This window comes from Podarcis melisellensis (genome assembly GCF_964234715.1).
Source record: "Podarcis melisellensis genome assembly, chromosome: 3".
NCBI classification, from domain to species: domain Eukaryota; kingdom Metazoa; phylum Chordata; class Lepidosauria; order Squamata; family Lacertidae; genus Podarcis; species Podarcis melisellensis.
The window spans coordinates 83,809,202-83,824,612 of NC_138530.1; the positions used below are offsets into that span (position 1 = coordinate 83,809,202).

The 15,411-nt window shown below is 38.1% G+C and overlaps 1 protein-coding gene and 1 long non-coding RNA gene across 17 annotated transcripts in view; one reads left to right on the plus strand and one right to left on the minus strand.

Moving 5' to 3' along the window:
* Positions 1–80: 80 nt before the first annotated feature.
* The window catches only part of LOC309366384, a 40,951-nt gene continuing 25,620 nt past the window's right edge, over positions 81–15,411 (plus strand). For 5 of the 12 annotated variants that reach the window (XR_014166663.1, XR_014166666.1, XR_014166667.1 and 2 more), the window contains exons 1-2: positions 1,861–6,414; positions 8,492–8,569. This is a non-coding gene — a long non-coding RNA (uncharacterized lncRNA). Of the gene's footprint in view, positions 273–292; positions 391–1,860; positions 6,415–8,491; positions 8,570–11,443; positions 11,609–15,411 lie in introns of those variants that run through there. The other 7 variants (XR_014166671.1, XR_014166660.1, XR_014166661.1 and 4 more) reach the window with 7 other exon arrangements.
* KCNQ5 (potassium voltage-gated channel subfamily Q member 5) overlaps positions 6,848–15,411 on the minus strand; it is a 254,367-nt gene continuing 245,803 nt past the window's right edge. For all 5 annotated transcript variants that reach the window (XM_081904870.1, XM_081904866.1, XM_081904867.1 and 2 more), the window contains 4 exons: positions 11,662–11,770; positions 9,274–9,405; positions 8,398–8,524; positions 6,848–7,916 (listed from right to left, as the gene is read on the minus strand). In XM_081904870.1, coding sequence (XP_081760996.1) covers positions 6,966–7,916; positions 8,398–8,524; positions 9,274–9,405; positions 11,662–11,770 — 1,319 coding nt within the window. In that variant the 3' untranslated portion in view covers positions 6,848–6,965. The remainder of the gene's footprint in view (positions 7,917–8,397; positions 8,525–9,273; positions 9,406–11,661; positions 11,771–15,411) is intronic.

Consider the following 15,411-nt stretch of genomic DNA (forward strand, 5'->3'; position numbering starts at 1 on the left):
GCGGCCGCTCGGATTGGCTGGAGCGCTTCTAAGTTCCTCGCGTGTGATTGGCCGGCGCGGGCAGGCGCCCTCGTGGCTCGCGTGCGAGAGGGAGGGGTGTCGCTTAAGGCGGAGGCTTCTAATGGGTAGCGGAGCCCGGTTCCCTCCAAAATGTCGCTGGGAGGACAGTTCCCCTCAGCTTGCCAAATAGTCCAGGAGGAGGGGAGTTGTTGGAGAAACCTCTTCTTACGTGCCTCGAAGAGGGAGTGGTCCGGCTTTTTCTTCGCGCGCGAGTTTTGCGCACACTGCTGAGGTAATTTATTTCTCTACAGGGTAAATACTGTGGTGCTTTGTGGGTGCTGGGCAAAAATCCCGCCAACGGGATCATCTTGAGTGGAAAGTAAATCTCGAGTAGGTGTGTTTCAAAAGTCTTGAGTATTACCTAATCCTGGTGTCTCTCCTCTTGGGGAGTTTATGATTGTATCACTATTTAGCTGGGAATTGTGCTGCATACACGGGACAGTTTATTTCATGCATTCCATGTGCTTTTGCGTTGTCCATAGGGCGTCCTCATCCAAGGCTCCATCTGCCCTGTACATTAAAAGTTGTATCATACCACTTGAAACATGGCTTCCCCCAAAGAATCTTGGGACCTATAGTTTAAAGGTGCTGAGAGTTGTTTGGAGGCCCCTAGTCTCTTCACTAATGGGACCCAAGTGGCAGCCCATAATTCTCCCCATTTAATTTATTATGAGGAATTAGAAGGCGAGAAAGTCACATAACTGTGGACATAAGTGCTTTAGTGCACTTAATGCATTGGTGGCCTTTTTAAAAAAAAGTGTGACAATATTTTGCTGGGTGCGCTGTCTATCACTGTCTACTGTTGTTAGTGAGGCACTTCTCAGTGCTGAGGCTGAGAATGGCGAAAAATCATTTTTGTTTTTAAATTAACCTGTTTTGTGCAAGTCTGGTACGTTGGAAAACTTGTATCTCAGAAATAATTTTTAAAAATTGGTCAGGCACAAATGTAAACCAATATCTGCATGCATGCCCATAATAGACCTCAGGTTTCCAGAACTTGGAGATGGGCTACAGCAGGTGGGGCACGTCTGCACATGCACTTTATCCCAGTTTTGTTTTAAGTCTGGCAGATTGTAAAACTTGTAACTCAAAAATGGAAAAAAGGCCATAGGCAGGTAAACAAATGCTTGCACTCATGCCTGCAATGGACCTTAGGTTCAGAAAGTACTAATTGTGGGGTGAGAAAAGCAACACAGAGTTCAAACGTATCCCATCAAGCACCGCCTGCTACTGTGGATGACAAACACTATGACAGAGTTTAGTTGAAAGTACATTTGTAAGCAATATTGTTTAGTTGAAACAGGTGCATAAAGACAGTAATATGTTAGCATTTCTAATATGGGTAGGTAATCTGTTACTGTGTGGGAGTATACATCTGGTGGTTTAACCCTAGCACCTGTGGAGATCTTTAGGCGCATCTGATGACATTCAATGTGCATAGTGCAATGAGGTTGCTGAGCAGCACAGAATGACTTGGGAGTCTGTTGAGTTCACAGGACCTCAGGGAATTAGGAGGGAACACTGAGACGATGTCAGGAGAGAGGCGATAGAACATGGAATAGGAGGAATATACTGTAAAAGGAAGCAATGTAATAGGAGGTGTTTGAGGCCAAGGAGAACATCCCAGTACTGATTAACGGAGAATCAAATGGCATACAATACCTGCTATGCTGATTCCTTAGCTTTGACTGCATCGTGGCTAACCAGAGGTTGAAGACTCAGACATAACGAACTTATGTGACGTGTTCCACTAGCATTTATTTAAGTTAAAGAAAAAAAGCATATACATTATAGTTATTTTAACCTGTTTTATTAACAACAATATGGATTCAGTTTATCATGAAATTACAATTAACGTATTCTAATATAATGGCTTAAGCCATTTTAGCATCAGTGGAAATGTCCCTTATATTTTTCCATTACTGTCATACGACCAACCTTTAAGCACTTTCCCCTCATATTTTGGGCAGTTTTAGTTTCTCATAACACATCCAATGGCCAAAGTTTTTGTTTGTGGAAGTATTCCATATCTGTTTGAATTACTGGAAATTTTATGAAAACCTAGGAAACAATTTAAATAGACATAGCAATTTTTGATGTTGCAGTCAATTTGAACAATATTAAAACAATTTTGTGGTAAAGAAGGGAGCTGAAGCTCAGAAAGGCAAATCTAATTATTCTGCCAATAAAGCCAATGAAGTTAACAGAATCACACCAGGTCAAAATTGGTCTTCTTATGGTTATTTATTAAGGCCCCAATTCTAAAAACAAAACATTCTTGTGTGTGAAATGTGCATATACTTAGGATGGACTAAGGCTGTGATTCTAAGCACATTCACAACAAAATCTTATGCATTGCAATCTTATGCATTCAGAAGCAAGTAAGTCCCCACTGGCCCAGTTCACACATAAAACTAAGCCAAACCATGGCCAAGCATTAAAGAGTGAGTGTGTAGGTATTCACAGTAAAAATCAGTTATTTCACTCCTTGGTCCTTCTGCTGCTGCTCAGAACTAAGCCATAGTTTGGCTTAGCAATACAGCATGTTGGTTTGTCTCTTACAAACCTCAGAAGATAAGCCAAGAACAAACCTTAGCTACAGCTCATGGTCTGCACGGGGTGATACAAACCATGAACCTGGGTTTTGGCATAATGCCAAGTCAACCTGGCTTTGCTCTGGGTAGCACAACAGCAGGACAATTGTGGGAAGGGGGAAGCAAAATTGTTACAGTCTTTACTGTATCAAGATGTCCACACATTCATGTTTAGGCATGCTTTGGTGAATGAGTTCAACAGGGCTTATTCCAATGTAAGTGTATAAAAGCTTGTAACTTTAGGGCCAAACTACACATTACATACACATTAGCCCAGTATCTCTTTTTTCGTTTCCCTCTTTAATAAACCACCTCATGAGGGAATTATTGAGAAAGTCAAAATACCAGGCAGAAAGAGTTAAGCACTGCCTCCCCACATCACATTCATTTTTCTGCTCAGTTATACATTCCAGTACATCTTGTAGAGAACAAGGGCAGCAGGCTATCATATACACCTTTGTGTGATGTAATTTGGCCCTTAATAGAAATAATTCCCATTGAATACAGCACTTATACACCATGCTTCAGCTTGCTTTTGCTTATATATTTCATTTTTCTTTTTGCTAAATTTTACTGTGCTTTAGCATAACACTTTTCTTTATCTGCTTTCTATTACTATTTGTGCATTAATTTTTAGAGTCAACATGACATCTGGATTAATTTAGGGAAGTATTATTTTCCTCAGGAAATAATTGGAACAATGTCATTCACACTTTAAACAGATGCTTAGGAAAACTTGGAGCTCAAACCTGCATTTTCTTAACCTTGACAACACTTGTTGAGGTAAGCTAACAGAATTTTTGAATAGTTCAGAACTACATATATAAACTCATGGGCAGTACAGTTTTATAAAGTGTTTTGGATTGATTTGTCTGGTCAGATGGACAGAAGCAAGTGCCATTGTATTTAATGACAGCAGTCTGTTTAGGTATGAATATCTCATACACATTTACTGTGGTTAGTGTGATATACTGAATTCTAAGTTTGAACACTGTTATCTTTATTTAAATAAAACTATATCATATGAGCAAGAAGAAAATATATATTTTAGATACTATCATCAGAATTATTATTATGTTCAGTTCTTTCTTCAACTTGGAACATGTGACATGCCTATCAAAATTTAATTGTTTACATTGTAATCCTCAAATCGTTCGGAAGGATCAAATTATTCCCTCCTGTTTTGTTGTTTTTACAGCTTTCATATGCTCTAATACACAGGGAGATTGACAGCTCTTCAATGAATAACAATGGAGAAGTTCATTCTGTCCCTGCTCCTACACTTCATTATCATTGTGGTGAGTTCAGTAGTATTCAACATGAAAAATTGGTAATTATTTCAGCAGGAGGAAAGATGACCCACATGCTATCTTGTGCATGTAGGAACTCCCATTGATGATATATGAAATCCACACTTGAACATTCATATTAAAAATCAAAACCTTCACATAATTGTTTTTTAAAATGTACCAGTGTAATCAGTGTAACAGTAGAAAAAAGACCATGTACATTTAGAATAGCATTTGTAAATCCTGCCAGTGCAAAGGTGTGTGTGTGTGTGTGCTGGGGATGGAGTGAGAATACGAATTGTTAGCTGTAACTTTGCAAAGTTATTCCTGATTTGTATGTATTTTGAAAGTAGCCAACTTTCAAATTATGTGCATAATTAAAACAAGGAGGACTCAAGCATGTCCTCTGATTAAGGCAAAAATAGCAATTTCTGGTAGGTGAATCATCTAAGCCAAGACATAGTTGTCTTGTAGTAGCAACCCTCTCTAACCCATAGCTGAAATGGAGCTCCATTTAGATGCTGTTGTCTCCATAGACGTGATGGAATGATACTGCATGTTCATCTATTTAAAATGGGAAGCAGGTCTAATTATTTGTACACGTGTTGCTTGCCTTGTGCCTTTGCTCTAGCTCCTTTGTTAAGCTAGATTTCACATAAAGCACAAAAAGGCACTATTAAACATTCAATACATAAAATAAAGGTCTATTGTCTGTATTCTATTTTTTTTAATAGGGAAAAATAGCTTTGGCTGGATAAACTGCAGATATCTAAATAAGGAAGTATTTAAACTCTTGTCTCGGAACTTGTTTCAACAGAAGTATATTTTATATAACAGAGGAAGGAGTGACAGGCATAAACTATATGCTCCTCTCCCTTCCCCCCATAGTTTGCAACAGATGCAACTCATCAACACACCTCTTTTTGCTCTGCTTTTGACAAGTAGATGGGCAGAAATGATCTGTTGGGAGGACAAATTTTGTTTAGGCACCTCCAGTTGCCCCCTTGTAAATATATTTTGCTTAGGTGCCTCCTTGTAAATATTCTGGAAAATCTGTTTTTGTTCACATAAACATTTTACAGCCATCAACTTTCAGCAAAAATTATACAGCAAATTGTAATGGTAAACTGTAGAAAATTATGTGGGAAGTGAAAGACAGCCATGTGCTTCAGTGTGCCTTCTCTTTGTATTTACCATGAGCTTTGACCAAGCAAAAGCTGCAGAACAGCATTAATCATCTGCAGGTATCATATGAATGACACAGTATAAACAATTTACAATTTGTTTGTACTTTCACATAAGATTAAGAGGAAACATCAAGAAATTTATTTTGTATAAAAGAACAATGGAGGCAGAAACTACAACAGATGTAAAGTAAACAGTTCAAATTGTTTGCAGTACAATCTGCAGCATTTAACCATGATTAAGACTCTTGTGACATTTTTATGTATAACATCATTCTCAGCAGGGCTGGCTTGTAAACGATCACATGCTCTGACTGAGCTAGTAGTGGCATCCTTCAGTTTGTGGAATGCCTTTGGAATCACTAGAGAAGGTTGAGCACAGGACATCCTGCTCATGAGCATACACAGAATGTATATTTCGGAGGGGGGGATATAATAAATAGAAATATTTGTTACCAATGGGAAGTGAGATTGGAATGTGCTTATAGGCTTTTAAAAGATTTCTGTGGCAAAGCTTAGGTATGACATTGTAAATATTTACTAGTATTGTTGCTTCATATTAGTCTTAATAAAATTTGGGAAGTAAAATACATTTTTTTTTGGTGGGGGAGAAACTTCAATTTCCTGGAAGCTGTGAATCACAAACCTCTGTGGATAGAGTTTGGGGACAAAGACTGTTTTGAAACATCTATTCGAAAGTCACACCCGTTTCTAGGTTCCATTGTTAAAACCTCTACAGGCAGTTCTGTAAACCTTTCTTTCTTCCCAGCACACCTTCCAAGAACAATTACTTGGAGGATCTGACAGGTAGTCTTCACTGTCAGATGAGTTGTATTTCCTTAGTCTTTGTGGGGAGGACAAATGATTAACCCTTCATTCCTTCTTTCTATCTACATATTTTTTTTACCTGTGCTTGTGCATACTCTTTTTATTTTTTTTCTTAACTCTTGAAAAATAATTATTCTATTTTATCCCTGTTCTGCTTTCCACTGTTTTTCTTTTATCTCTCCAACCTCATACAGTACTTCTTCTATTCTCCCCAATCTTTGCTTGTGCTATCACTCAGCCTCAGAACTTGAGGACTGACTACATCATAAAAGGAGAAGATATTACATCTGAAGCAAGCTTCTGTTTCTCCCTTGTAGAGATTTCTGCCAAAATTATTCAGATTCACAAGAGGACCATCAATATGTTCAGAAAGTTTGAGACAAGAGAAAAATTCACATTGAAGGTCATCCCTGATAACTTGGAATTGCGTACATTTCATAGCAAAAGGGAAAAAGGTCAGTCCTAACCTAAAAAAAGTGCTGTGCAAAATACTTTGTCTCAGTCTTATATCTCCAAAGAGATACAGACACTAAGGAAGCTTGCAACTAGCAGCCATTACTAATCTTTTATTATGGGTGTTCCTTCGTTAGCAGCTGCATATAGTAGTTTTTGTTGCAAACATAAGTGGTCTAATTCAGGGCAAATATTTATTTTAACCAAAAGCAAAGTGCTTTTATTATCTTGAGAATTTTACTTGCGTACTTTAGAAACATGGTTTCTACATGTTCAGATCTGTTGTTTAATAAACCTCTAGCATTAGTTTTGTAGATTACTCATTTATACCTACTGTACTAAATGAAAGAACCAATGTACTGCAGATATAAATTGAATTTTTCCATCTCCTAAACATGCATTTTCATGCAACTAAAAGATATGGACTCATACAACTGCCTTTCTTTCTGATTAATTTAATTTTTTAAAAAATCATTAAAAGGGCTTCCAAAATAGTCCATGCTCTGATATGTATGACTGAAAGGATTACTCAGCATGTGAACAAAATCCACAAAATGCTATTTAAGTTTGACATGAGGCAGGCTGAGAGCATCTGCACCATCCCCTGGCTTGCAAATGCTTTGAGATGATCTTGACATTCCAGTCCTTAGAGAGTCTGTAGAGAGAGTTGTTTCCACTAATGGGTGGGAAATGCCTTCAAAAGTCTCATTTTCTCTCTCTCCTTCCAATTCTTCATCAGTTATAAATAATTTTGATTCCCTCCATCTGCTGTATAATTCTTGACTACCTCTTGAGCTACTGGTGTCACTACCAGAAATCTGTACATTCAGTTCTTCGGCTGTTGACTGTATAAGGTTTTGAACAGATAGTGATTTCCCTATATCCATTTGTACTATTGGTTTCACTGAGACCAAGGGTTCCCCTTCTGTATCAAGGCTTTTTCTCCATGAGAGATCCTTTGTCACACTGGACTGTGCAATTTGTCCATTATCATTTGAAGCAACAAGGCAAGCGGTGACATCAGAAGTATTTTCTTGTGTGCTCATGGGAATAACATGTATAGGCTCCAGCCTATTGTTATGCTTTACTGATGAAAAAGGTGGTATCTGTAACGTTGTAGGTGTTGTTGGCTTAGATGTCTGGTGTATTTGGTTTAGTGCATTATTAGCTGATAGAGTTGCAGGTCCATCATTTGGCACCTGTGTGGCTTGACTATGCATAGTTGGACTAAACGCATAGTAAGCTTGAGGGTTAAATTCATTTGGTGTCAGTATAAGCTGTAGGCCACATGGCATGTTGACACTGGCTGATCTGGATACACATCCACTGGTCTGGGCAGAGCTAGACAAATCTTTACTATCTACAGGGCTTTGATAATCAGAAGTTTGATCACATTCAAAAGTTGGCATTTGAAATGAAGCCAAAGTCAGTGCAGATACAGATCCTTTCTTCAAGACCTGTTGGTAGATATCTAGCAGTGAGTCTAATTTTGACTCTATGGATTGAACCTGGTGGTGGAAGAAGAAAATTGTCTATGAATACCAGATATTATAAACTAAGCATACATATATAAATAATCATAGAATATTAGAGTTGGAAGGGACCCAAGGGTCATCTACTCCAGCCCCCTGCAATGCAGGAAGCTCAGCTAAAAACATCCATGACAGATGGCCAACCATAATATCTGCAAAGAAAGGCTAGTTAAAGTTTGGTGAAAAAGGAATCCATTCAAGTAGCTCCGGAGAAATTTTACCCAAATGTATGGAATTTGTGGAAATATTTCTGTACAGCACTTATGCTATGACTACAGTTTTCTAGGCCAGTTCTATTCACTTAAAACTGGCACAGTCCCACTTTGCACACGAAATGACTTTGGTGTAGATACCAGAGGAAATTATTTTACCTTCCAGATATCAAACATGTTTTAAATTACTGAAATAGTGATCAATGAAATAAAATGGGACTCGTGATCTTTGAGAGTCATGTTACCTGTTTTTCCACCTTGACTACGCGCCCTAGCATGCTAAGGTCATCAGCTGTCTCATTCTCTGCAGTATTTTTCTCTCGACTTCTTTTATCAGAGGCAATTTGTCCCCTTCCAAGAATCTGGTCAACCCTGCAAGGTAGTTAAATATACAAGTGTGCAAGATCACTTCAACAGGTAAGAGTACTTTCATTTTGACCCTACAAGCAGAATTTTCATTTTGGAATGAAAGTGCATTCTAAAAAATGGGTATAGATTCTGGCTATGATGAAGGGCTTTTTTGTTTCTACTGCACACAGTGATTTCTCCTTTCAAACAAATGACTGTCAATTTTATCTTTTGAGTTGGCCAATTAACTATGGGGGGAAAAGGGAAGCACAGTAGTACCTCGGGTTACAGACTCCGCTAACCCAGAAATAGTACCTCAGGTTAAGAACTTTGCTTCAGGATGAGAACAGAAATCATGCTCCGGCGGCAGCAGGAGGCCCCATTAGCTAAAGTGGTGCTTCAGGTTAAAAACAGTTTCAGGTTAAGAACAGACCTCCGGAACGAATTAAGTACTTAACCCAAAGTACCACTGTAGTTGCCTAGAATTAGTTTGCTACCCATCAGAACACTGATCAGAGTTGTCGAGAGTGACAACTATCTGTTTAGTGGTTAATGCACAAATATCTGTAGACAGTTGTCCGCTGTTGTTTTTAAATCTGATTTTTTATTTCAGACACAAATGAACTTGTGGGCACAATCTGCAAAAGCTCAAGGAAAATTAGTATCAAGGAGACACAGTAGTGTTAAAACACAAAGCTTGGTTTTTGCCAAGCTAAAGATAAAAGGCAGTTTATATGAAGGAACTTATTTGTAAAAGGATTTCCATCCCTTACCTCGATTGAAGACTTTTAATTCTGCACAACATATCCAGGTGGCCTGCTGAATACTGTTCTATGACATCTTTAACATCATAGGGACGCAAAGTTTCTTTAAATTTCCTTTTGGCAACATGAAATTTCATGATTCTGTACAAGAAATACGATCTAGATTAATTATCCATATGCACTTTATACATCAAAACAAAGCCATGAAAGTGGCCAATCAATAAGCTCACACAAAATAATCAGCAATTCTAGATAGGCTAGGATGATAATATTTTTACTGAGAACTATTTAGGAAATTAAATGTGCTTAAGAAGCTCCATTCCATGGGGTAGTATTCAACTAAATATTAGTGCTAGTGCAATGGAACTCATCCCTGCCCCTTTGCTTTGTACATGACCTGCACTATTTCTAAATATATTCTGAAGTGTTGGGGGAAACCTCAGAACACATTTAAGGGACACAAGGAGGAAGGAGATGGAGAAAAATTCTTGTGCTGATGTAACACTTCCCTTAGCACTACAACCCATTATTTCTACTGTACTATGATAAATGAAAATATAAAGAAGAAGTGGGGAACCTCCAGGCAGTGGGTCAAACATGGCCTTCTATCTGGCTCTCGTAACTTCCCCCCTTCCCAATGCCATAACCCCTTCCTTGCTACACTCCTCACTGGCCTACTTCACACCTTTAACTGTCTTTGCCTGGAACTGGGACTGTGCCTTTTGCTTGCCAAGATAGAGGATGCTGAATGGTATGTGGGTGTGTGCAGAAACCCCTGGCTTTTGCACAACTGTAATGTGGTCAACTATTGCAAACTACTGTGAGAGTTATAGCCACTGTCTCACCCTGTTTTGGCCATGAGCCCACAAACTACAGGCATGCAGTTGCCAGAAGGTTGGCCCCAAGAAAATGTGGTTCTTGGGTTGGAGAAGATGTTCCACTCTTGATATCAACTGTCCCAATATCATGCCTATACTGAAGGATAAGCACTTTCCATAGACTGAGAGAAACTTGTGCAGCTTTATGTGAATGTAAAAGCGAGATTGTTTCCACTAATGCCAAGAAATTTACTCCATCCCAAATCACTTCATTATATTCCTCAAATGGACCTGTTTTCAGTGTACCTCTGCCACAGTTATGGCCCCAGCTGTACTGTACATTTACTATATTACACTATCACATGGAAATTGTTCCAAAGATTTTCTTGTGTGTTATAAAAGGTGCTTAAATTTTCATTTTGCAAAAGGAAACTTTGTGTATTCATTTTGCTTCTCATTAATTATTAAATTGTTACTGTTTATTTGAGTTAGACCAGCAGCTTATTCATTTAATTGCTTTTGGTTGTTTCTGTTTTGAAACCCAATCCTAGAACACATTTGCTGATGGTCTACCTCCTCCACTAGAACCTTTCTTTCATAACTCCAATTCATCATTCCAATAAAACTTGTCAAGCTTCAGGAACTTTGGGCGGCTAGATAGTTTTGATTATGATGAAATGAGGCAAGAACTAGAAATCAATTATAAAATATATGTTTTTCTCTTAGTAATCAGGGAAGAAGTACTTTGCTGCTGGCTTATTTCTAATGCTATTTTATTCTGACATATTTTCCAATACAATTTATGAAAACGCTACATAATATGTCATCACTTCAAAAGATTAAAAAGCACTTTTCTGACATAAGTATTGGTCAACTGAACTATTCCTTACAGATGGCAATTTGCATCATTTTCAATACAACATGTTGATGGATATGTTCAGCAGAGCCTATACTTCCAAGTAATGTTAGATTTAGATAAACCAAAATTTCCTCTGTACACTTCATAACATACTATTCGGATCTTAGAACTGAGAGTGGAAAAAAAATTGCTCGAGATGCCTGTGACAAAGCAGACTCTAGTCCACATAATCTTATGACACAATAAATACGTTAGTAATTAAAGTGCCTCAAGATTCTTAGTTGAATTAGAATGGTACATCAGATAGAGAGCACTGACATACTGTTGCCAGAACTATTTTATTTGCAAGAGGCAAAGCAAACAAACCCCTCAGTTTTTCAAAGCACTATTCTAGTAACCTACTTGTCTTGGACTACGTGTGTTCTAATTTTCAGCATTTAATCTGAGTATGGTGCAAGTTCTTTTTCATATATATTGTACATTAAGTATAGTTATGTTACAGGCACCTGCTGCCCTGAAAACCCAATAGGCAAGGTAGAAAGAAGTGGCCTAAATTTCCCTCTTCCATCTCAGTTAACAGATGACTGTATAATCTGAAGTGCAGCTGGACTTTGATTCAATCCAAGTACAGTGTCCCTACAATTTGTTGTGATAGTATTTCTTCTAGGTACATCTGTGAAGTTTGATGTGTTTTCTCTTGTTAATGTATTTGCCACCTACCTGATAGCTCTGATTACTGTTTTAAGTGCAGGGGTGAGATCTTCTACTGAGACATCACACTGGCATCCTCTTTCATCATATACATCATCTGTAGCAATACTGGCTTCAGCTGCAAGAGAAATTCCGCATAAATGATATGCATACCAATAGAGAATGCAAGGGTCAATTAAAGTATGAAAAGGTCAAATATTCTAAAAGCTGTCAAACTCAAAATAATCTTACTGGAGGGAATAATTGGTATTTACAGAAAATCAAACCTGTAACTGTTTACAAATGCTTACTGGAATTCTGTAAAGTAGGCATGCAGAAGCTTAGAAAAGAATAGAATAGAGTGTGCTATACAGCTCAAATAACTGAAAATTCTGTTAGACTCTATATGGAACATTTCATTAGACTTAATTTATTCAGCAAAAAATGATGTTTTGGGTATATTGGGCTTCCCAGTGTCTTTATAGGAAGTCACTCATACAGATGGATGCTGCAAGTGGAATTGGAAAAATCCCTGATAGTTGCAGTTGTCCATTTAAATTCCACTCCTATGATATAAAGACTAACAGCAGGACAAGAAAAAGTGTATTTTGTGAGCCTTTATGTTTGCCAGATTTATCCTTCAAAACTGGAAGGACAAATAGCAGTGGTCCAATGGCCTTACTGCACTTGCTACACCTGAATGCATTGCTTATAAATGTCAGTTTTATTTGGATTATCTGCCAGGACATTTGGATAGCATATGCCTACTTGAATCATAGAATTGTAGAGTTGGAAGGGACCCTGAAGGTCATATTTTCCAACCCCCTACAATGCAGGAATTTCAATGAAAGCATCCATTACAGATGACCATCCAACTTCTGCTGAAAAACTTCCAGTGGAGAGTACACCACCTCCTGAGGAAGACTGTCCCACTGTCAAACAGCTTTTATTGTCAGAAAATTATTCCTGATGTTTAGCTGGAATCTCCTTTTTTGTAATTTGAATCCATTGGTTTGGGTCCTAGCTTCCAGAGCAAGAGAAAACAACAGAGCCCCTCAAATGGCAAAGGATGGGGTAGCTGGACAGGGCTGGGCAGAGGGACAACTCCACTCCATCTGACCTCTCACCAGGGCTGATTAGGGCTTTAGTTCTGTAAGATAGTGTAAGTTTCAGCAATATTTTTTGTGGTTTACCTTGGCAAGAGTGGAACTATAAATGCAGCTTTCATTTTTTCCTTAGAGTGCTGCTCTTAGAGTGAGCAACAGCCAAGATATATCTGCCTACTCAACAAAATAGAAACACTTTTATCATCCTATTTGCTTGTTTTGTGAGAACTGTCAAATGCTGGCAGTAATCAAGCATTGATCAAGGTCTAAAATCCTCTCTTCTAAGTTCTGCTGATGTGCTGAAAGAATGACCAAAGTCAAGTCCCATTTCAACAGCTTAACTCTTTGAGGCCAAAAACAGAAGCATATTCCAAATAGGTTTTTGGGAGTCCTGTTTTCAGAGGCAATTTTATTAATTTGGGGGCTCAGAATTATTACAGGCAGATACATTTGCCTATTGACAGGTTATTGGGCAGTGGCACTTCCACTCCATCAAAATCCTGCTTATTCCAGAACAGCAGATTGGAGTTTGGGATCACACTGTTAGCCTTATCCTTCATGAATTTGTCTTTTAAAGCTGTCTATTAATGACCACTAGTCATGATGGCTAAATACTACCTCTTAGGTCAGAGGCACTATGTTTCTGAATATAACTCAACTGCAGCAGGGTAAACTAGGGCTGCCAAATTTTAGCCACATACTCAGCACCCCACATTGGATTTCTTACTAATATTTATCTGAGAATTAAATACTAATTTCTGAAAACCTTTGGCACATAAAGCTTTTTTATTTAATTAAAACAAAATCCGTCTGTTTCAAATAATTATGCACAATTGCAAGATGTTTTAAAATCCATAAGAGCAATAGTTCCATGGTTAAAATGATAACCACATTTTAACTGTAACTTAATGGTTCCATCATGAAACAGTAGGCTATAGTCACCATACTGTGGCTTTCTTTGCTTTATCTTCCTTAACTCTGGGTAGTTTCTCATACAATGCTTTGAACTCAGGCACTGCGGTTGATTCACCGGAGGGTACCAATCATACTTATTCCAATGTCCTGTGTACTTCACAGATCTGACTATGATGGGGAAGGGATGGAGATTGGGATGGCCACAGGATTGTCACCCCCTTTTTGCTTTTTAACTCAGAAAAGCAAAAACTTCAGCTGCTGAAACACTGTGTTATGGAGATGCAATGATGCATCAGCTGCAAAAAAGCTGGCAAGCCTAGGTAGGCAACACTCATTAAACAGACACCTGTCATTCTTACTATATGTCTTGTAAACCATGCAGATCTATCAGGAAAGTGTATTATATATGAAAATTATTCATTGTAAACCACTAAGGAACTGAATAGAGGCTGACCAGAGAGCAAGACAGTTCAACTGAGAAGTGTTTGTGTACAAAGGAAAATAGTCATTAAAAAGACATAAATAATATAAAAGGACAAGGGAAGAACTAAATTGAGGATGCCATAACAGTGTTTCCATTTTTAAAAATAAGTTTCTAACCCTGACGACTGCAAAATCACACTGAAGGCAATGAAAGGGCAGAATTCATGTGAGCTTACAAAAATAGGAATGGAAATCAAATGCATCCTGGTAGAGTTCTTTTTAATTAATAACGTGAAATGTCTGTGCACTTTCTCATGATGGAACACTTTGATGGGTTAGTAAGTTGCACCACCCCTTCAAGATATATTGAATACTAATTATCTCATATAACGGGCTGGAAAGATTAAATGGTTTGGATACAGATTAAATAGATTCCTTTAGGAAAAACCACAAATTCAAACTGAATAGTTTTAGAACATGGCCTACTACCAGCACGTAACAAAAGTAGTTTTAAATGTAGGTACTGTTCACAGTAATAAAGAGAACTAAAAGTAGGCAAAACTTTTTTGGGGGGGGTTGACACCTTTCGATTTCCAGATGAGTTGGTCAAGCAGACCAAGGAGGTTTGTTTATTTTGAATTAATCCAAAAGGCCTAGAACGTTCAATTTGGCTCAGTTTGTCAGATCTCCCTCCTAAAATATTAGGAATCTTCTGTAGTGCAAAAAGCCACACAGAATTCATCCAGCTTTTCTGTAATCTCTTTTAAGAAATACCTTAACTCTTTTGTTATCCAACCAGCTCTGTAGTTGGCTTCCTGGTTCTGATTGTATTATTATTAATTATTATTATTATTATTAATAATAATAATAAGGCAGAATGGGTCTTTTTAAAAGCAATATGCTCTTTACATTTTCCCCCACATTCCTTATTGTCTACTTTCATTTCTTTTGTCGAAGTTCTCTCTCTGCATGTGTATGTATGTGTCTCATTTGGGTAAGACTTCCATTTTCTGAAAGAAACTTCCTTGACTCTGCTTGTAAACTACTTTGGTGTCCTCTTGGACTTGGTGGCACCCTTTCCAGTTTGTAAAAGGTAAAGGACTCCTGAACAGTTAAGTCCAACCAAAGTTGACTATGGAGTGTGGTGCTCATCTTGCTTTTCAGGCCAAAGGAGCTGGCATTTGTCCACAGACAGTTGTTCAGGTCATGTGGCCAGCACAACTAAACCCCTTCTGTCATAATGAGACACCGTGATGAGTGCCAGAGCGTACTATATCCCAGGTAGTATGAGAGACTATCACCAGAAGGATTTCATCCCTCCATTGTACATGGGTAC